At 48.7% G+C, this 23,905-nt stretch overlaps 1 protein-coding gene across 2 annotated transcripts in view; it reads right to left on the minus strand.

The window, feature by feature from the left end:
* Positions 1 to 23,905, minus strand: part of ADGRF3 (adhesion G protein-coupled receptor F3) — an 88,665-nt gene that overhangs the window by 59,975 nt on the left and 4,785 nt on the right. For both annotated transcript variants that reach the window (XR_010175805.1, XM_063914968.1), the window contains exons 2-5: positions 10,700 to 10,748; positions 7,851 to 7,997; positions 6,158 to 6,331; positions 5,158 to 5,376 (exon numbers count right to left, since the gene is read on the minus strand). Coding sequence is in view for 1 of the 2 variants with exons in the window: in XM_063914968.1 (XP_063771038.1) it covers positions 5,158 to 5,376; positions 6,158 to 6,331; positions 7,851 to 7,997; positions 10,700 to 10,748 (589 nt within the window). In the remaining variant the exon portion in view is untranslated. The remainder of the gene's footprint in view (positions 1 to 5,157; positions 5,377 to 6,157; positions 6,332 to 7,850; positions 7,998 to 10,699; positions 10,749 to 23,905) is intronic.

Below are 23,905 nucleotides of genomic sequence, written 5' to 3' on the forward strand. Positions count from 1 at the left end.
TAAGTAGCATATATATTATACAGAAAAAAGAAGTCAGTTATTATTTACCAAAGGGGTCTCCTGCTTTACGCTCACAAAAGCAGTCACAGGTGCGAAACGCGTTAGTGTTGAAGCCTATGGGCTACAAATTCTCAACTTTTTTGGACAGGGATCCATAGGATCCGACAACAATAAAAAGAGCATGCCTACGCGAGAACTCATAGGAAATATTATCCAAAAATACTAAGAGGATAACGGATCTGTACACTTTGTAGTAAAACTAGATTTATTTTTCAATGTAGTTTTCATGCTATTCTAGAGCTGGATTCATGTTTACATAAGAATAACATCCAACAATTTTGTGAATAATATTTGAATGCTATGTCCTGCATGTGTATATATATATATATATATATATATATATATATATATATATATACAGTATATATATATATATATATATATACTAGGAGCTTCATCGCGCCCTACGGGCGCTCTTCACACCGTCGCAAGGGGCTACGCCCCCTTAACCCTTGCATGCCTTTCTGGGGTTCAATATTTGTATTATATGGAGTATTACCTGCATTCCTTTGTTAGTGGTTAAATATTGCACAATGAAAGGGCGTGCGATGGTGAAGGAGGTGCAGCCCCTTGCGACGGCGTGAACAGCACCTGCAGGGCACAATGTACAGAATGTAGCAGGTGCGGAGGGGACTGTGGATGGGGGAGGGTGTCTGTAGATGCTGCGGGTAGAGGGGGGGTGGAAGCGGGGGGGGCCGGATGGGGAAGGGTCGGGAGATGCTGCGGGTGGGGGAGGGGCAGAGGAGTGGGGGCTGCAGATGGGGGATGGGGTCCGGAGGCACTGCCGGTGGGGGAAGGGCAGGGGTGCCAAGGGTGGGAGAGGGGCAGGTGCGGGGATGTTGCGGATGGGTGAAGGGTTCCGGAGGTGCTGTGGGATGGGAAGGGGCGGGGATGGGGTAGGGGGTCCGAAGGTGCCGTGAGTAGGGGAGGGGCAGGTACAGGTGGTGCGGCGGATGGGGAAGGGGGTCCGGAGGTGCTGCAGGTGGTGGAGGGGCAGGTGGGGGAGGGGTGGATGAGGGGGGCACCGCGGATGGAGGAGGGTGTCTGCAGAGGCTGCGGGTGGAGGGGGGGCAGGTGTGGGGGGAGACATATATGGGGGGTGGATGGTGGAGGGGGTGTGGAGGTGCTGTGGGTGGTGGAGGGGCGGAGGAGTGGAAGCCGCGGGTGGTGTAGGGGGTCTGGAGGCACAGCGTGTGGGGGAGGGGTGGGGTGCCGCATGTGGTAGAGGGGAAGGTGCGGAGGTGTGGTGCATTGGGGAGGGGTCTGGAGGCGCTACGGGTACTGTACCTGCCAAAAAGGTAGTTGGAGGGTATGCAGTAACAGGGCCAGGACAGGGGTGACAGGGTCAGGACAGGGGTGACGGGGCCAGGACAGGGGTGACAGGGTCAGAATATGGGTGACAGGGTTAGAACAGGGGTGACAGGGCCAGGACAGGGGTGACAGGGCCAGAACAGGGGCGACGGGGCCAGAACAGAAATTACAGGGACAGGATAGGGGTGACATGGCCATGGTAGGGGCGGCAGGACTAGGACAGGGGTGACAGGGCCAGTATAGGGTTGACAGGTCAAGCACAGGGGTGACAGGGCCTGGATAGGGGTAACAGGGCCAAGATAAGGGTGACAGGGCCAGGATAAGGGTGACAGGGCCAGGATAACGGTGACAGGGACATGACAGAACACAGGGCATGGGAGAGATTGGTATTAGGGACAGAACAGTGGTGACAGACAGATGTGTCTTACCGGAGTCACTGCTGCTGGCTGCTGCTGTTCCACTCCAACCTGTTGGGATCTGCTGCTGGTGGAGACTTGGCATGGCTGACTCTCTCAGGCTGGAGTCCTGCTTCCTCTGCCCGTCCGCATCCCTCCCCCCCTCCTCAGTCACACACCGCAGAGCTCGAGCAGCTGCCGGGCACTGTGGTAAGGGGAGACTGGGAGTGACTGGTTAGCTCCCAGGAGACGCTGTGGCTGGAGGGAGGAGGGGGTCGGAACCTGCAAGCAGCGCGGACTTCTGCAGCGCTGCCCGCCAGCTAAAGTGTGTGAAGGAGCTGGGCGCACCTCACTGCGGGTGGCAGCACTGCAGCTAGCGGTGGGGTTGCCGGGGCTGGAGATAACAGAGGCAGTACGGAACCTGCACAGCGGCAGGTGCCCCACAAAACTGCAGCTAAGAAGTGTGGAGTGTGTCAGAAAGTGACGCTCCTCCGCACCAGAGAGACCCTGCAGAGTATGCTGATGTGGGGGGTCAAGCACACAGTGAGCCGGTGCCCGTCTGTCTGTACGGCATACCCCCTCACACACCCCCACACCTCCCAACCGTCCCGATTTTCGCGGGACAGTCCCATTTTTTAGGGTCTGTCCCGCTGTCCCACCCGTGGGCCACAGTGTCCCGCGGTGGTGGTGGTGTTGGGGGGGGGGGGGGGGGGCAGTTGGAAAGCTCCTGTACTCTCTGTTTTGCTTAGCAGAGCAGCGGTGAATTTAGTGGAGACAGAGGGAGAGGGGGCATCAGGGGGTACGGATTAAGGGGGGGTTCCAGCAGCAGAGCCGGATTAAGGGGGGGCCAGGGGGTACGTACCATGGGCCCCACAGTTTTAGGGGGCCACCCAGCTGGAGTAGCTCTTTCCCAGCTCTGAAGCTCCCCCGTCCTGCCAGCAACAGCGGCAGCATTGTGCTACAGTCAGCACACGCTGCTACGTGTAGGCAGGTCTATGGTGGTGCAGGGAGGCAGCAGTCTCCCTGCTTTCTTCTGCCTGTGCGGGTGTGTAGGGGGGAGCGACCACCCCCTCTGGATTTACCTCGAGCTGAGGGGCCAAAATTCCATTAAAAAAAAATTCCTGGAATTTGCATAAGGGGCGTGGCTTCGTGGGCGCGATTAGACCACGCCCCCAATCCCACAGCAGGCACAGCAATGAGATAGGGCCCCTTGTCTTAAGTGCCCTGGGCCCCCCGGACTCATAATCTGCCCCTGGGGGCATGCCAGCAGCTTACAGAGCGCTGGGCATGCCCCTGCACTGACGAAAACGGGTGCCCTCCCGCGAAGCCACGCCCCTTTCGTTGGCCACGCCCCCTTTTCACCGTGTGGTGTTTTTTGTGTGTGTGTGTGTCTCCTTCTGTCTGAGGAAAGCTGGGAGGTATGCACCCCTGCCTGTGCCATGCCCATACCATCTGCTTCTGCTGCTGGTCTCCTATAGATTTGCCCAGTTCTGTGACTCATTTGAATAACTCCACCCACCACTGTAACTCCGCCCAGCGTTACAGCACAGAGTCACAGACTTGGGCTAATATATAGGAGATATAGTTATGTGTATTTGACAAACACCACGTGTTACACTTCTGCTGTACCCTTGTAATGCATACAACGATAACCTGATATTTCACCATCACAATCAGAGCCGGCCCTAGGCATAGGCAAACCAGACAAATGCCTAGGGCATTTGGTATGCTTAGGGGCATCAGCAGCTTATGCTGATTAAAATGATATGTGGCATGCCTATATTCTGTGTGTAACTGAGGCTGTATCTGATTCTGCATACAAAATGCTACGTTGCAGTGTATTCCTGGAAATCACTGTAATGTAGCAATTCCTATGTAAATACAGCCACAGTCGCACACAGAATATAGGCATGCTGCATATCATTTTAATCAGGATAAGCTGTATGTGCATCCTAGCCACATAGTAATGCAAATAAGACAAAAGGCGCCCCAAGGTTAGCAGAGCTGCCAGCTGACTCGTGCCAGGCTTGTCCTGCAGAACTTGCGGTGGTGCTAGGGGGCACCAGCCAAAATCTTGCCTAGGGCATCATATTGGTTAGGGCCAGCTCTGATCACAATGCAAAGTTTAGTACAATGCAGAACACCGCACATTCTCATGATAACAGATTATAGAAGTTACTACAGGGTACAGGAGATGCCACCGCACTCCAACGGAATAAATCCATATTAGAGTGTAGTATTACTGCGTATCCAAATGAAAGTACTGCTTCCTGCAAATTGCGTGAATACATCCTCACTGTGGGGCTTATTCATAGCCACATAGTGAGACACTATTTGATATTTTTTTCTGTCTCATGCTGCAATTTCTTGCATTGCGTATGCACATATTTTCACAAATTTAGCATTCTCAAATGTGACTCGACCCTGTACGATTGTGGTGGGGGGGTAACTGGAAGTGGGCGTGTGGAGGCAAAAATAAAGCAAGGCTGCGGTGTGGGTGTGCATCCGCAGATCCACACAGGAATGGGCTAAATCAGTGATAGAGACAACTCTGTGTGATAACATACAGCACGTGAGGAAGGAATGGGAGCCACGAATCGGGGCTGGAGAGCAGGTACTGGCATTGCATTGCTTCCCTGTGTGCTGTTTTCCCATATTATACTGTATAAGTGATAATCTTTGTTTTTAAAATTCTACAGCCCTGATAGTGCATAACTGTAATAAATAACTATTCTCCTATTCCTGGGTGGGAGATTTATCAAAATACCAACCGATCAGCTCCCAACTCATACCTCCCAAATGTCTCGATTTTAGCTGGGCAGTCCCGTTTTTTTGCCACTGTCCGGCTTTCCCACCCTGCGGGCCAAAGTGTCCCTCGGTGGGGGTGGGGCAGTTGGGAGACCGTCTCTCAATTGCTGCAGAGGAGCGGTGAATGCACACAATCTCTATTCACCAGGAGAGAGGGGCCGGGAGGCATGGCTCGTGATGGCGACACTTCCCATCCCTCTGGTGTGCAAGGGTCCCAATATCCATGGACCAAATGTTCGGAGGTATGCTCACTGTCATTTCTCAAACACCGCCTGTAAATTGAGCATTAGATGCTGATTGGTTGGTACTTTATCTCTCTCCTCTTTATCTCTCTCTAAGCTTTGATAAATCTCCCTCTACGTGTGAAACTCCTTTCCCTTGTGCAACCTGGTAAAGCACTGTCCTGGGGCGGGAGCCCCTGCGCACTAACTCCGAGCAAGCTCTCCACCAGCCAGTCTATGCAGATGGCCTGTGGGTGCCTGTGTGGCATGGAGAGGTGCCACGTGTGAGAATTATGCTAAACTGGGGAGCATTTTAGGAGATAAACAGGAACGTGGAAATGAGACCTGGTTGGAGAGAGTACCTTCCCAGTTCCTGGGTATGTCTTTGATGTTGACCGTAGAGTTCCTTCTAGATGTTATCACCGTGGCTGTGGTGCCGTTAGTAACCTCCTTTGCCAAGTTCCTCAGCGGGTTCATCATAAACCACCTCACATTGGTGACATCCTCTGACGAAGAGAACTCTAAGCGGATGTCGTTCCCAACAGAGACAGAGCTTGGAAATAGCGAAACGCGTCCTGGATCTGGGGATGGAAAAGGATTAGTTACCCCGGATTACAGCATAGATACAGGGCAATGATACATGAAGTTGGTGCTTCTCATTCACTTACAGTCTGGAGGGGAGGCCGGGTTACCCTCCCATGGCCCTGGCTCTGCTCTCAGAACAGGTCTCAGGAGAGCAGAGCAGATATGGACATCAAATGTTGACTATCAATAGTCCGGCCCAATACCGGTTCATGTGACATATCACATAAATATATTTTGTCATCCAGATATCTTTCCCAGCCTGACCACTGCCACTGTATAAGATGGTGGATAGACATATGGACCCAAACTTTTAGCTGCATTCTTAGGGAGTCCTGTTTGTCACTAGCAGAATAGTAGGACCCATTATCTCCCATATACCGCATGTACCATGCCTACTTTGTGGACATTACAGTATACCCTTTGATCTGCTGATTGCAATGCATTAGAGAAGCGGAATGTTGGTAGCAAGAAATACCGGTTATTGGCCTTATCTGATGAGTATGTGCCAAGGCTGTATCAATTCAGATTATTAACATGGGACCTATGATTGTCCATCCTTAGTTCTAGGCCAATAAATGCCCAGTGAAGTCCTGTTTGGGGCATTAAAGCGCATGTGTCTTCCCATGCCCACAAGAGTTCCCTCCTGTTCTTTTTGATGCAGAGCAAGGGCATCACCAGACCCTCACCCGAATCTTGCCGCGAGGAATGGCGATGAACTGCAACGTCCTATTTCTCATTCCGGAACTTTTTGGGCGAGAGAAAGAATTGTTCACTTACTTGTTGGGGGCTGCTCACAGTAAATTGTGCTGCTTGAATTCATGTGAGTGCAGATGCAGGAGGCCTCAACGTCCTGAGGGATGTAACATGATGGGTAGGATTTGCACTTCGATATGTCAAACAGGAACCCGGATAGACATTCACACTGATTGCGCTCTTTCTTCTTGGTGCACTCTAGAAGACAATGTACGGTAGCATAGCAGTGAGTACAGACAATGAGACAGGTAGGCATGCCCGTTACCTGTTTAAGGTAAGGTATACACAAAGAACACAGATAGCTAATAATAATTATTAGGACATGTACTGTAAATTGGAACGACCAAGGCAAGGATGAAAAGATGGAATATGGTTTTCCTGTCCAGCCTTTTATACTGTACATCCATATGACATGAAAGATGGCGCACTGGACAACTGGAGTTGGGTGTAAGGGTTAGGGTTATGTTCTAGGACTTTTTTCAGTTGGATATCAATAATAAATAGGAGTTTTATTATTGTGGAAAGCCATGTGTTTTCTCATAAATTAACTTCATCAGGGGCATCTGATGAAATATATTTTAGATGATTAAACGCGTCAGTTCATTCTGCTGCTGAAGCTCTATGAAATGGTGAATTGCGAGTACTCTTCATTGTAGACGCAGATTTCTTTGTGGTAAGATATGTGCCAGCAGCTGGAGCAGAACACCTAATAATACGACAAGTTGTAATCACTCAATATTTATCAACATATCTGCAGCGAGAAAGTCTGCACATTGGGGGTCATTCTGAGTTGTTCGCTTGTTGACGATTTTTGCAACGCAGCAATTAAGGCAAAAATACGCATGATACGCAGTGCGCATGCGCTAAGTATTTTAGCACAAAACTTAGTAGATTTACTCACGTCCGAACGAAGAATTTTCATCGTTGAAGTGATCGGAGTGTGATTGACAGGTGGGTGTTTCTGGACAGAAACTGGCCGTTTTCAGGGAGTGTGCGGAAAAATGCGGGAGTGTCTGGAGAAACGGGGGAGTGGCTGGCCGAACGCAGGGTGTGTTTGTGACGTCAAACCAGGAACGAAACGGGCTGAGCTGATCGCAGTGTAGGAGTAAGTCTCGAGCTACTCAGAAACTGCTAAGAAATTTCTATTCGCAATTCTGCTAATCTTTCGTTCACTATTTTGCTAAGCTAAGATACACTCCCAGAGGGTGGCGGCCTAGCGTGTGCAATGTTGCTAAAAGCAGCTAGCGAGCGAACAACTCGGAATGACTCCCTTTGCCACCACCTAAAATCATGGCGCATTGCAGACTACGGCTGATGACTGTGAGATACATTGTAGCGCTGACATTATCTTATCCTGTCCATGAAACAGATTAAGTATCAATAGTAGTATTATGTCTTTATTATATGGCATCAGTGAGTAGTACTGTACACAAGGCAACACTGCATAAAAGCAGTCACCACATTAAGTCAATCACAAACACGTTAAACAATTAGTATTCATACAGAAATCACTACATAAATAAAACCGAGCAAATTACTGCATATAATTACATAGGAAAAACAAACGGAGAGAGAGACGCGTGAACAAGAGTTTGCACTCTAAAAAAAGGCAACACGCTATTCTATAGTGTATATACATTTTGTACGCTGCAGATATAAGTTATATCTGGTCACCGCTTAAATATACATCTCTCTGTAATGTGACCACACATCTGACCTGTTGTAGCTGCAATGACAGTGATGTTGATGGCTGGGTTTGCAGAGGAGAGGTTCCCACTGGTCAGTAGATCCTTCACGAGCTGATGGTCACCCGCTAGGGCATTGCGCGCTATAACCTGGACGTAGACCCTACCGGAAACTCCACCTAGGAGGAGAAGGAGCACACGGACAACACCTGCTTATTCAGGCAGTTCACTCACTGAGTCATATAAATGAGGGTTGGAAATTATTTAGGAAAACAAAACTATATGCAAATTTCAGACAAATGTAAATAGCGCTGTTTCCTAGAATGCTGCCCTAGAATGCGGCCCTGGAATGCTGCCCTGGAATGCTGCCCTAGAATGCTGTCCTAGAATGCTGCCCTAGAATGCTGTCCTAGAATACTGTACTGGAATACTGTCCTAGAACGCTGCCCTAGAATACTGTACTGGAATGCTGTCCTGAAATGCTGTCCTAGAACGCTACTCTAGAATATTGTACTGGAATGCTGTCCTAGAATACTGCCCTTGAATGCTGTCCTAGAATGCTGCCCTAGAATACTGTACTGGAAAGCTGTCCTAGAATGCTGCCCTAGAATACTGTACTGGAATGCTGTCCTAGAATGCTGCCCTAGAATGCTGTCCTGAAATGCTGTCCTAGAATGCTGCCCTAGAAAGCTGCCCTAGAATACTGTACTGGAATGCTATCCTAGAATGCTGTCCTGAAATGCTGTCCTAGAATGCTGCCCTAGAATACTGTACTGGAATGTTGCCCTAGAAAACTGTCATAGAATGCTGTCCTAGAATGCTATCCTACAATGCTGCCCTAGAAAGCTGTCTTGGAATGCTGCCCTAGAATGATATCCTACAATGCTGCCCTAGAAAGCTGTCATAGAATGCTGCCCTAGAATGCTATCCTACAATGCTGCCCTAGAAAGCTGTCTTGGAATGATGTCCTAGAATGCTATCCTACAATGCTGCCCTAGAAAGCTGTCTTGGAATGCTGTCCTAGAATGCTATCCTACAATGCTGCCCTAGAAAGCTGTCTTGGAATGCCGCCCTAGAATGCTATCCTACAATGCTGCCCTAGAAAGCTGTCATAGAATGCTGTCCTAGAATGCTATCCTACAATGCTGCCCTAGAAAGCTGTCATAGAATGCTGCCCTAGAATGCTATCCTACAATGCTGCCCTAGAAAGCTGTCTTGGAATGCTGTCCTAGGATGCTCTACAAGTCACCAAGGATTATTTGCAAGAAATGTAAAAGTGCCGGCTTGGGGCATTGTGTGCCCATTATTGTGCATATGTGACTTTATGCAGGAAGCACGCAGATCAGTCTGACAAAATGGATTTGGAAGAGCAGTGCAGTGTCCACCTGCTGCTGGGTGTGGCTGGGTGGTGTTGGGTCATACTTGCCTACTCTCCCGGAATGGCCGGGAGGCTCCCGAAAATCGGGTGACCCTCCCGGCCCCCCGGAAGAGCAGGCAAGTCTCCCGGAATCAGGGGTCCCCCTGCCCGTCCACCCACTTAGTGTGTAAAGTGGGCGGTCCGGGCAGTTGATGACGTGATTCTTGCTGAATCGAGTCATCATAGCCACACCCCCTGCAGTGTAATGCTGGGAATCACGGCATTACAGAGTGGGGGCGTGGCTTAAAGGGTGTGCCGCCAAAACTCCGCCCCCTGTCCCACCCCTGCCCCACCCCATCCCACCTCCTCCCCACATCACAGCCCTGCCCTGCCCCCTTGCTGAGCCGACCTGGCTGCTCTCTCCCGCAGAGAGCAGCCAGAATGTCGGCAAGTATGTGTTGGGTGTTACTGTTAGAACATGGGCGGTTTAGGAGAAGGCCAGTGTGCAGGCTCCGTGTGGGCCCCCTCCCCCCCAGCGCGGTACAGTATGGTTGTGGGTCACCTGGAACATGCACTTCTCTCCTGTCCATGCGCAAATCTCTGGGAAAACAGCCGCCGCACCATTTTCACCATTTTTGTGATGCTGCTACAGTGCCAACGCGTTACTTCGGAGAGGTAAGTATTTAAACAAAAGTGAGGGGTGTGCGGTGAGGGCCCCCTGGACCCAAGGGCCCATGTGCATCGTGCAAACGGCACTCATTATAGATACGCCAATGCATCAGCAGCACTTGCATTTTGGGGTCAACTGTGTGTGCACGTAGGGTGAGGTTAGGATAGGCATGTAGAGGGCGGCTACACAGTGTAATGTGTACTCTTAGCTACACCTGTTCTCAGATGCATCTCTAGCACACGCTGTATGTGAATTACATCACTACCATCCACTTGTCATACAGGAAGTGTTTGCTACACAGGAAGTGTTTTGTTATTACAGGAAGTGCTGCTGCAGCCATTGTTCACTATGACTTGCAGGTAGTAAAGATACACTTCTGCAGTTCTCCAGAGTCAAATGTACAGATTGTAGCTGAATACAGTCATATAGGAGAAGATGTATCAAGCAGTGAAAATAGTGGAACAAGTGGAGAAGTTGCCCATAGCAACCAATCATCTTTGCGGTATGAATTTATCAAGTACATTCTATAAAATGATAGGTAAAAACTGGTTGCTATGGGCAACTTCTCAATATATCACCCCCTTAGTTCCAAGCATGCAATTGTTACCGACTAGCATTCAGTATCGCTGGCGCAGCTCTTGTTATCTAAGGCGGGATCATCATCTCACCAATGGGAAATATTTTTCTTGAACCATCATGTGGCCCTTTGTATGGAGGATTTCTAAATGTCAGCACCATGTAACATACCTGTATATGTAACAATGACACGTTGCGTGCGTTTTTCAGTCATACGTGTTTGATACATGTTGTTGCCTGTATAATTACTGAACGTATCATCGTAATCATCTACTCACCAGTGGATCTCCTTACTCTTCCCTCAGCGACTGTCCCCTTCATCTCCATCTACAAGGGGCAAACATCCCAAAGGAAACAAAAGAAGGTGAAATGAAACGACGTCACTTCTAGAAAGACGTACTTTGTTAAGTCAGCGGTTTGCAAACGTTTGAGGCCTATTTTGTACCAGTCACAGTATTCATGAGGATGTCGGGGTGTCCCCGACGAGCTGAGACTGCAATCTCACACCCAAAATGGCTGCCTTCCTCGTGTGGCAGGTACACACGTGCTACAGGATTAATTATCACCTACACACAGATCACAGCCTATCAATCCATTAGGATCCAGTACCTCATGACTATTAGGCAATGCCTCAGTGTGTTCTCTAACATTAACTGGCTGCAGGCTGGTCAGGCCCACAAAATAGCGGCCTATACTGTGTGCCACTGACTTAGCAACTTTTATAAATGTCTTTATACACTTTTTTTATTTTTATTTTTGACAGTAACTAGGTACATCTCCCAGTAGGCTCACAGACAGGTAGATGGGGAGAATTTGGTTACAGGAAGACAGTAATGGTGGTTAGGAACTGTGGACTTCCCTTACACGTGCTTTGTGCACCAGTGAGTCTACGTGGCCCGGCCAGTGCACTTACAGTGTAACCTACCCTCTGCTCCCGGCAGAAACCTCCACATAATACAAGTGACCATGGATGCTGAATAATCCATAGGGGCGTATGGCGACACATGCCAGTCCATCTATTTCCATTCTCTTACACTACTGCTCGGTTTATCCTCATTTCTGGGAAATACCAGGTGCCAAAATCCAGTGCTAGCCTGGCACAATACCTAGTGACTGGCAGATCTGTAACTAGGTGTGTGCCAATGGTGCCTTGCCCACAACACAACTGCACTGAAGGCACACCATCTGGCAGCACACCCCCACGTACGGCCATTTTAGTCAGGTGTAAGTTCCGCTGCGCTGCTGCCTCTGTAAGGGAGGGGAGCGGTATTAATGGAGAGGGAGTGGAAGTGCTACTGTAGGCGGCAGCTCCGTTAAATGAGCCGGCGCCGCACTGCCTGTCAGACCCGCCACCGGCAGCGAGGAGGGAGTGGAAGCGCTACTGCAGGCGGCAGCTCTGTTAACTGAGCTGCTGCTGCTCCGCCCGTGAGAGCCGCCACCGCCGGCAATGGAGAGGGGCTGGGAGCGCCTGTACAAGAGTGACTGCGCCTGGCAGGCCTGGATGCCGGATCGGCCACAAAGGTGACATTAAAAAAATAATAAAAAAACACACTCTCACACTCCCTGCCTCTGTAGCTGTAATACACACACACACACACACACACACACACACACACACACACACACACACACACACACACACACACACACACACACACACACACACACACACTCCCTGCCTATGTGTAGAGCTCTGTTGCTGTAATACACACACACACACACACACACACACACACACACACACACACACACACACACACACACACACACACACACACACACACTCTCTCTCTCTCTCTCTCTCTCTCTCTCTCTCTCTCTCTCTCTCTCTCTTTCACTCCCTGTCTAATGTGTAGAGCTCTGTTGCTGTAATTATCTATCTATCTATCTATCTATCTATCTATCTATCTATCTATCTATCTATCTATCTATCTATCTATCTATCTATCTGTAATGCCCAGTATCCGCCCCCCAGCCACTGCTGAGTACCTTAACCCACCAGGGACTGCAGGGGTTAATGTGGCTGGTCGGCTGGCTGCTAGGCAACCGCGTCTGACAGGAGGACTAGATGGAGGGCACTAGGACCCAGTGCCTCCTAACCAAAAGAATGCGTGGATTAGCTGCCCGCAGAGCGGAAGAGTGGAGGCGGGGTTAGCGCCGTTTTGGGATGGATAGAGAAAGGAGACTTACGGAGGACGGCGGGTCGAAGCAAGGAGGAGAGAGCCGCTAGTCTCAGCCGTGAGAGGAGAACCGGGACACGACTGGAGCCGCCAGCCTCTCTGCCACTGAAGAGAGCTGACGGAGGACACTGGGAGCAGCGTCAGAGAGCCGCGCTGGGGGCGCCGCAAAACCGAGGAGTTCGATCAGCGCTGCTGCTGGGAAGAGACGTGGTGCTGTGACAGCGGAACGGAGGCGCCATACAGCATGCGATGAGAAGAGGCGCGCACTGATAAAGAGAGCTGGAGTCACACTGCTACCGCTGCCCAGGATTGGAGAAAGGGGAGCCGCAAGCAGCAGCAGAAAGCGGGTAACCCAAACTACCTCCTTACCAGAGAACACTTTACAGGGGAGCCAAAGTGTCCGAGCAAAAGCAGCACACCCTAATAAATGCCTACACCTCCACTGCCATAGAGATGTGTCCAGTCATAATGCTTTGAATTCCCACTGTGCATCAGCCCTTACAGCCTCCAAGCCCTCACCTGATCCCCAGTTATGACAGGCTACCGACCCTCTGCCACTGTAAATGCTTCAAAATAGACAGGACCCTGTGTCACCGCCCTGGCCACTGGGGAACACTTGACAGACGTTTCGTTCAGTACTATTTGTAAGGACATACACCTGAACTTTTCCGGATTATATAAATATATATTGGGCCAGAGACCCCTTTATCGAGTTCATAGTGCCACCTAGTGGCGTGTTTAGCGTACTGCCTGTGTATTCATGAATCCTTCTTTTCTGAAGCCCCTTTTTGGGATGTTACAGTTCTGAAATGCATTTGTGTCATTATTATGCCATGTTCATATTACCTTTGTGAATGATATGTGAGAAATGTTAATGATCCTAACTGAAATGTACTAGGTTTACTAACCGCAAATCCAGTTTCCCTGAAAGGGGACTAGTCTCTTTTACAATAAATCTTTGTTACCGTATCCCACCGTAGTGGTCCTTACACACTCGGGGGTGTTGTCTGTACTGGGGTATCTCCGTCCTTCTGCCCAGGTCCTATACAGGTGTCCTCCGCAGATTCCAACAGGCTTCGCACAAGCAGGAACTGGACGACCGGACGAGCCGCAACGGGCCAGACGCGAGACTTCAGGTACGCTTCACCACATATCTATCTATCTATCTATCTATCTATCTATCTATCTATCTATCTATCTATCTATCTCACTCTACTGTGTAGAGCTCTGTTGCTGTAATTATCTATCTATCTATCTATCTATCTATCTATCTATCTATCTATCTATCTATCTATCTATCTATCTATCTATCTATCTATCTATCTATCTATCTATCTATCTATCTATCTATCTCACTCTACTGTGTAGAGCTCTGTTGCTGTAATTATCTATCTATCTATCTATCTATCTATCTATCTATCTATCTATCTATCTATCTATCTATCTACCGGTCCCTGGACTTCCGGGTTCACGACCAGGGAGTCCGTCTGCATATGCGCAGAGTGACGCTGCGGCCTACGGGGGATGCTGGGAGAGATCCGGTTGGATCCCTCTACAGGAATGATGCGGAAAGAGGCCTGTAGGCTTCTATAGGTTAACGCAGTTACCCCCCGCATCTGAAACCTGGCATCCGGATCTTTGTACAGTATATACGGGAAATGCAGTAAAACCCTACAAACTGGGGTTTTATTCCATTTTCCCACTGGTACATTCCATCAGGAGGGAGATAAAGTGGAAAGAGATAAAGTACCAGCCAATCTGCTCCTAACTGCCACATTACAGGTTGTATTTGAAAAAAATGATGGTTGGTCAGAACTTCGGGGTCTATTCATGAAGCGGTGATAACAGTGGAGAAGTGAGCCTGTGGAGAAGTTGCCCATGGCAACCAATCAGCTATTCCGTACAATCGTATAATATGCAAATTATGAATGTTTCTTCCATGCTGATTGGTTGCCATGGGCAACTTCTCCACTGGCTCACCTCTCCGCTCTTATCACTGCTTCATGAATACACCCCATTATCTCAATCCACTTTATCACTCTCCAAGGCTTAGTACATAGACCCCTAGGTGAGATGTATCCGACCTTTGAGATAGATAAAAGTGGAGACTCGGCTTCTTCCTATGATTTCTCTCTCTCAGGGGGACATTTACTAAGCAGTGATAAGAGCGGAGAAGTGATCCAGTGGAGAAGTTGCCCATGGCAACCAATGAGCACTGAAGTAACATCTATAATTGGCATACTATAAAAAGATACAGAGCTGCTGATTGGTTGATGGGTCAAGTTCTCCACTGGCTCACTTCCCCGCTCTTATCACTGCTTAGTAAATGTCCCCCTTAGTCTATAAAATGACAGAAGCTGACTGGTGTCTATGGCCATCTTCTACTTCTTGATAGTTGATACACCTCCCCCATTAGCCGGCGGATGGTTACACGCTGCCCCCGGCACTATATGTCTATAGTGAGTGGAATTTGCATTGCACACACGTTAGTGACACAGGAGTGGACGTGTAGCCTGACAGTCGGCTGCTATTTTGCTTATATCCTTTTCAGGTCTGTTTGCTCTGACTTATATCCGACTACAATAAATACACAAAGCAAACACTATTTGACTATAGAAGAAAAACAACCAAACTAGGATACTGCGTGTATCATATATTGTATACAGATGCAAAGTGCGATACTTCCCAATCTGGCCCTGTGGTACTGTGTAATGTCAGGAGCAATGTACGAGGCAGCTCCACACTAATAGATGCTACCAGTCACCTAACTTCCAGCACCGAGGCAGAGAGAGAATGATTGGAAGCTCCTGTGACAAGCACTGCAGGCTGCAGCTATGGTGTAGGCCCCAGTAGTGACACGACAGTCATGGTATTTGCACTAGCTGCCCCCTATCCTGCAGATCCCGTCACCAGGTACTGCCAGTGTGCACACAGCTGTAGTCACTGACTGCTAGGGTTCCGCTACTGGGCATCACATGTGACAGAGAGGTCAAAAACCCTGATCAAATCCGCACTGTGCAACATCAGTGGGCAGAGGTTATCATTATGCACAGGCAGAAGCTAAAGGCGCGATTGGCTTAGTGGTTAGTATTACTGTCTCCCAGCCCTGAGGTCATGAGTTCAATTCCAGACCCAGGCATTATCGGTGAGGAGTTTGTATGTTCTCTCCAAGTTTGTGTGGGTAACCTGCAGGCGTTGCGGCTTCCTCCCACACTCCAAAACTTGTGCAGGTAGATGAACTGGCCGCTGACAAGCACTTACCCTAGTGTGGGCGCAGTGGCGGAACTAGCGAGCGGTGGGCCCATGTGCGACAAAATGGCTTGCCCCCATCCCATCCAAGTCCACCCCCTAACCCCTGGAGAGGATCTGGTGAGGGGGACCTGCTCAGGGAAGTGGATACCTAGCAACAGTGCCGTAACTAGACATTTTAGCACTGTGTGCAAGAAACGGCATCGGAGCCCCACTCCTGCATGCAAAACAGGGGCAGTGCGCGTCGTAGGCGCGCGCAAAAATACATAGTGGCGTGGCTTCGTGGGGAAGGGGTGTGGCCACAAAATAATACCAATTCATAAAACGGTGCACAGTAGTCTCCATTATTCAAATTACGCCGCACAGTAGCACCACTACACCAGGTAGAGACCCTTTTACACCTTACGGCGGACAGATTCCTCTTTTTACACATTACAGCAGACAGCGTCCCCTTTTTACACATTACGGCAGACAGCGTCCCCCTTTTTTACACATAACGGCAGACAGCGTGCCCTTTTTACACATAACGGCAGACAGCGTCCCCTTTTTGCACATAACGGCAGACAGCGTGCCCTTGTTACATATAGCGGCAGACAGCGTACACTTTTTACAAATAACGGCAGACAGCGTGCCCTTGTTAAACATAGCGGCAGACAGCGTACCCTTTTTACACATAACGGCAGACAGCGTGCCCTTGTTACACATAGCGGCAGACAGCGTACACTTTTTACACATAACGGCAGACAGCGTGCCCTTGTTAAACATAGCGGCAGACAGCGTACCCTTTTTACACATAACGGCAGACAGCGTGCCCTTGTTACACATAGCGGCAGACAGCGTACACTTTTTACACATAATGGCAGACAGCGTGCCCTTGTTACACATAGCGGCAGACAGCGTACACTTTTTACACATAACGGCAGACAGCGTGCCCTTGTTAAACATAGCGGCAGAAAGCGTTACACATAGCGGCAGACAGCGTGCCCTTGTTACACATAGCGGCAGACAGCGTACACTTTTTACACATAATGGCAGACAGCGTGCCCTTGTTAAACATAGCGGCAGAAAGCGTTACACATAACGGCAGACAGAGTGCCCTTTTTACACATTACGGCAGACAGCGTGCCCTTGTTACACATTACGGCAGACAGTGTACCCTTGTTGTTACACATTACGACAGACAGCGTGCCCTTGTTACACATTACGGCAGGCAGATTCCCCCTTTTTACACATTGCGGCAGGCAGATTCCCCGTTTTTACACATTGCAGCAGGCAGATTCCCCCTTTTTACACATTGCGGCAGGCAGATTCCCCGTTTTTATACATTGCGGCAGGCAGATTCCCCCTTTTTACACACTACGGCAGGCAGATTCCCCCTTTTTACACATTGCGGCAAGCAGATTCCCCCTTTTTACACATTGTGGCAGACAGTCCCCCTTTTTTGTAGAAAAGAAAGAAAGAAAGAAAGAAAGAAAGAAAGAAAGAAAGAAAGAAAGAAAGAAAGAAAGAAAGAAAGAAAGAAAGAAGAATTATACTTACCCTCTCCGCTGGCTCAGGCTCCTCGGTGCAGCGTCAGACTATTCCCGGGCAGGAGAGAAGGAGGAGGAGGGAGGTGGAGGAGGGAGCCGCAGCAGCGCTGTGTTATTGGTAGAGATGAGCGGGTTCGGTTCCTCTGAATCCGAACCCGCCCGAACTTCATGTTTTTTTTCACGGGTCCGAGCGACTCGGATCTTCCCGCCTTGCTCGGTTAACCCGAGCGCGCCCGAACGTCATCATCCCGCTGTCGGATTCTCGCGAGGCTCGGATTCTATCGCGAGACTCGGATTCTATATAAGGAGCCGCGCGTCGCCGCCATTTTCACACGTGCATTGAGAGTCATAGGGAGAGGACGTGGCTGGCGTCCTCTCCGTTTAGAGAAGAGAGAGACACAGTAGAGACGAGAGAGACACAGTAGTAGTAATTTTGGGGAGCATTATTAGGAGGAGTACTACTATACTACTATACTACTTGCTGAAGTGATATAGATTAGATAGTGTGACTGTAAGTGTATTGTATTATCTGACTTGTGGGGGAGACACTGACAGTGGGGAGCAGTTAGAGTCTGAGAGCAGGACTCAGGAGTACATATAACGTACAGTGCACACTTTTGCTGCCAGAGTCAGTGCCACACTGCCATTGTTGTGACCACACTGACCACCAGTATAATAATATATTTTGTGATTGTCTGCTTAGGACTCGGAGTACTAGTTGGAAGTTGCAACGTGAGTGACCTGACCACCAGTTTAATAATCAATCACCACCAGTTTAATATATATATATATATATATATATATATATAATTGTATATAATATATATATATATATAATATTGTATACCACCTACCCGTGGTTTTTTTTTTTTTCATTCTTCTTTATACATACTACTATAGTAGCTTACTGTAGCAGTCTGCGGTGCTGCTGACCTGACAGTGTCCAGCAGGTCCGTCATCAGTCATTACATAATAAATATATATAGTACCTGTCCGGCTGCAGTACTAGTGATATTATATTGATTTCATCTCATTATCAATAATTTATCATCCAGTCTAGACTCTATATTAGCAGCAGACACAGTACGTTAGTCCACGGCTGTAGCTACCTCTGTGTCGGCACTCGGCAGTCCATCCATAATTATATACCACCTACCCGTGGTTTTTTTTTTCTTTCTTCTTTGTACATACTACTATAGTATAGTAGCTTACTGTAGCAGTCTGCGGTGCTGCTGAGCTGACAGTGTCCAGCAGGTCCGTCATCAGTCATCATTACCTAATAAATATATTATCTACCTGTCCGGCTGCAGTACTAGTGATATTATATATACATACATATATATATTGATTTCATATCATTATCATCCAGTCTATATTAGCAGCAGACACAGTACGGTAGTCCACGGCTGTAGCTACCTCTGTGTCGGCACTCGGCAGTCCATCCATAATTGTATACCACCTACCCGTGGTTTTTTTTTTTCTTTCTTCTTTGTACATACTACTATAGTATAGTAGCTTACTGTAGCAGTCTGCGGTGCTGCTGAGCTGACAGTGTCCAGCAGGTCCGTCATCAGTCATCATTACCTAATAAATATATTATCTACCTGTCCGGCTGCAGTACTAGTGATATTATATATACATACATACATATATATATTGATTTCATATCATTATCATCCAGTCTATATTAGCAGCAGACACAGTACGGTAGTCCACGGCTGTAGCTACCTCTGTGTCGGCACTCGGCAGTCCATCCATAATTGTATACCACCTACCCGTGGTTTTTTCTTTTCTTTCTTCTTTGTACATACTACTATAGTATAGTAGCTTACTGTAGCAGTCTGCGGTGCTGCTGAGCTGACAGTGTCCAGCAGGTCCGTCATCAGTCATCATTACCTAATAAATATATTATCTACCTGTCCGGCTGCAGTACTAGTGATATTATATATACATACATATATATATTGATTTCATATCATTATCATCCAGTCTATATTAGCAGCAGACACAGTACGGTAGTCCACGGCTGTAGCTACCTCTGTGTCGGCACTCGGCAGTCCATCCATAATTGTATACCACCTACCCGTGGTTTTTTTTTTTCTTTCTTCTTTGTACATACTACTATAGTATAGTAGCTTACTGTAGCAGTCTGCGGTGCTGCTGAGCTGACAGTGTCCAGCAGGTCCGTCATCAGTCATCATTACCTAATAAATATATTATCTACCTGTCCGGCTGCAGTACTAGTGATATTATATATACATACATATATATATTGATTTCATATCATTATCATCCAGTCTATATTAGCAGCAGACACAGTACGGTAGTCCACGGCTGTAGCTACCTCTGTGTCGGCACTCGGCAGTCCATCCATAAGTATACTAGTATCCATCCATCTCCATTGTTTACCTGAGGTGCCTTTTAGTTGTGCCTATTAAAATATGGAGAACAAAAATGTTGAGGTTCCAAAATTAGGGAAAGATCAAGATCCACTTCCACCTCGTGCTGAAGCTGCTGCCACTAGTCATGGCCGAGACGATGAAATGCCAGCAACGTCGTCTGCCAAGGCCGATGCCCAATGTCATAGTACAGAGCATGTCAAATCCAAAACACCAAATATCAGTAAAAAAAGGACTCCAAAACCTAAAATAAAATTGTCGGAGGAGAAGCGTAAACTTGCCAATATGCCATTTACCACACGGAGTGGCAAGGAACGGCTGAGGCCCTGGCCTATGTTCATGGCTAGTGGTTCAGCTTCACATGAGGATGGAAGCACTCAGCCTCTCGCTAGAAAAATGAAAAGACTCAAGCTGGCAAAAGCAGTAGCACCGCAAAGAACTGTGCGTTCTTCGAAATCCCAAATCCACAAGGAGAGTCCGACTCCAATTGTGTCGGTTGCGATGTCTGACCTTCCCAACACTGGACGTGAAGAGCATGCGCCTTCCACCATTTGCACGCCCCCTGCAAGTGCTGGAAGGAGCACCCGCAGTCCAGTTCCTGATAGTCAGATTGAAGATGTCAGTGTTGAAGTACACCAGGATGAGGAGGATATGGGTGTTGCTGGCGCTGGGGAGGAAATTGACCAGGAGGATTCTGATGGTGAGGTGGTTTGTTTAAGTCAGGCACCCGGGGAGACACCTGTTGTCCGTGGGAGGAATATGGCCACTGACATGCCTGGTGAAAATACCAAAAAAATCAGCTCTTCGGTGTGGAAGTATTTCAACAGAAATGCGGACAACAGGTGTCAAGCCGTGTGTTGCCTTTGTCAAGCTGTAATAAGTAGGGGTAAGGACGTTAACCACCTCGGAACATCCTCCCTTATACGTCACCTGCAGCGCATTCATAATAAGTCAGTGACAAGTTCAAAAACTTTGGGTGACAGCGGAAGCAGTCCACTGACCAGTAAATACCTTCCTCTTGTAACCAAGCTCACGCAAACCACCCCACCAACTCCCTCAGTGTCAATTTCCTCCTTCCCCAGGAATGCCAATAGTCCTGCAGGCCATGTCACTGGCAATTCTGACGATTCCTCTCCTGCCTGGGATTCCTCCGATGCATCCTTGCGTGTAACGCCTACTGCTGCTGGCGCTGCTGTTGTTGCTGCTGGGAGTCGATGGTCATCCCAGAGGGGAAGTCATAAGACCACTTTTACTACTTCCACCAAGCAATTGACTGTCCAACAGTCCTTTGCGAGGAAGATGAAATATCACAGCAGTCATCCTACTGCAAAGCGGATAACTGAGGCCTTGGCATCCTGGGTGGTGAGAAACGTGGTTCCGGTATCCATCATTACTGCAGAGCCAACTAGAGACTTGTTGGAGGTACTGTGTCCCCGGTACCAAATACCATCTAGGTTCCATTTCTCTAGGCAGGCGATACCGAAAATGTACACAGACCTCAGAAAAAGAGTCACCAGTGTCCTAAAAAATGCAGCTGTACCCAATGTCCACTTAACCACGGACATGTGGACAAGTGGAGCAGGGCAGGGTCAGGACTATATGACTGTGACAGCCCACTGGGTAGATGTATGGACTCCCGCCGCAAGAACAGCAGCGGCGGCACCAGTAGCAGCATCTCGCAAACGCCAACTCTTTCCTAGGCAGGCTACGCTTTGTATCACCGGTTTCCAGAATACGTACACAGCTGAAAACCTCTTACGGCAACTGAGGAAGATCATCGCGGAATGGCTTACCCCAATTGGACTCTCCTGTGGATTTGTGGCATCGGACAACGCCAGCAATATTGTGTGTGCATTAAATATGGGCAAATTCCAGCACGTCCCATGTTTTGCACATACCTTGAATTTGGTGGTGCAGAATTATTTAAAAAATGACAGGGGCGTGCAAGAGATGCTGTCGGTGGCCAGAAGAATTGCGGGACACTTTCGGCGTACAGGCACCACGTACAGAAGACTGGAGCACCACCAAAAACTACTGAACCTGCCCTGCCATCATCTGAAGCAAGAAGTGGTAACGAGGTGGAATTCAACCCTCTATATGCTTCAGAGGTTGGAGGAGCAGCAAAAGGCCATTCAAGCCTATACAATTGAGCACGATATAGGAGGTGGAATGCACCTGTCTCAAGCGCAGTGGAGAATGATTTCAACGTTGTGCAAGGTTCTGATGCCCTTTGAACTTGCCACACGTGAAGTCAGTTCAGACACTGCCAGCCTGAGTCAGGTCATTCCCCTCATCAGGCTTTTGCAGAAGAAGCTGGTGACATTGAAGGAGGAGCTAACACGGAGCGATTCCGCTAGGCATGTGGGACTTGTGGATGGAGCCCTTAATTCGCTTAACAAGGATTCACGGGTGGTCAATCTGTTGAAATCAGAGCACTACATTTTGGCCACCGTGCTCGATCCTAGATTTAAAGCCTACCTTGGATCTCTCTTTCCGGCAGACACAAGTCTGCTGGGGTTGAAAGACCTGCTGGTGAGAAAATTGTCAAGTCAAGCGGAACGCGACCTGTCAACATCTCCTCCTTCACATTCTCCCGCAACTGGGGGTGCGAGGAAAAGGCTCAGAATTCCGAGCCCACCCGCTGGCGGTGATGCAGGGCAGTCTGGAGCGACTGCTGATGCTGACATCTGGTCCGGACTGAAGGACCTGACAACGATTACGGACATGTCGTCTACTGTCACTGCATATGATTCTCTCAACATTGAAAGAATGGTGGAGGATTATATGAGTGACCGCATCCAAGTAGGCACGTCACACAGTCCGTACTTATACTGGCAGGAAAAAGAGGCAATTTGGAGGCCCTTGCACAAACTGGCTTTATTCTACCTAAGTTGCCCTCCCACAAGTGTGTACTCCGAAAGAGTGTTTAGTGCCGCCGCTCACCTTGTCAGCAATCGGCGTACGAGGTTACATCCAGAAAATGTGGAGAAGATGATGTTCATTAAAATGAATTATAATCAATTCCTCCGTGGAGACATTGACCAGCAGCAATTGCCTCCACAAAGTACACAGGGAGCTGAGATGGTGGATTCCAGTGGGGACGAATTGATAATCTGTGAGGAGGGGGATGTACACGGTGATATATCGGAGGATGATGATGAGGTGGACATCTTGCCTCTGTAGAGCCAGTTTGTGCAAGGAGAGATTAATTGCTTCTTTTTTGGTGGGGGTCCAAACCAACCCGTCATTTCAGTCACAGTCGTGTGGCAGACCCTGTCACTGAAATGATGGGTTGGTTAAAGTGTGCATGTCCTGTTTATACAACATAAGGGTGGGTGGGAGGGCCCAAGGACAATTCCATCTTGCACCTCTTTTTTCTTTAATTTTTCTTTGCGTCATGTGCTGTTTGTGGAATGTTTTTTGGAAGGGCCATCCTGCGTGACACTGCAGTGCCACTCCTAGATGGGCCCGGTGTTTGTGTCGGCCACTAGGGTCGCTTATCTTACTCACACAGCTACCTCATTGCGCCTCTTTTTTTCTTTGCGTCATGTGCTGTTTGGGGGGGGTTTTTTGGAAGGGCCATCCTGCGTGACACTGCAGTGCCACTCCTAGATGGGCCCGGTGTTTGTGTCGGCCACTAGGGTCGCTTATCTTACTCACACAGCTACCTCATTGCGCCTCTTTTTTTCTTTGCGTCATGTGCTGTTTGGGGAGGGTTTTTTGGAAGGGCCATCCTGCGTGACACTGCAGTGCCACTCCAAGATGGGCCCGGTGTTTGTGTCGGCCACTAGGGTCGCTTATCTTACTCACACAGCTACCTCATTGCGCCTCTTTTTTTCTTTGCGTCATGTGCTGTTTGGGGAGGGTTTTTTGGAAGGGCCATCCTGCGTGACACTGCAGTGCCACTCCTAGATGGGCCCGGTGTTTGTGTCGGCCACTAGGGTCGCTTATCTTACTCACACAGCTACCTCATTGCGCCTCTTTTTTTCTTTGCGTCATGTGCTGTTTGGGGAGGGTTTTTTGGAAGGACCATCCTGCATGACACTGCAGTGCCACTCCTAGATGGGCCCGGTGTTTGTGTCGGCCACTAGGGTCGCTTATCTTACTCACACAGCTACCTCATTGCG

This window comes from Pseudophryne corroboree, chromosome 4 (assembly GCF_028390025.1).
Source record: "Pseudophryne corroboree isolate aPseCor3 chromosome 4, aPseCor3.hap2, whole genome shotgun sequence".
NCBI lineage: Eukaryota > Metazoa > Chordata > Amphibia > Anura > Myobatrachidae > Pseudophryne > Pseudophryne corroboree.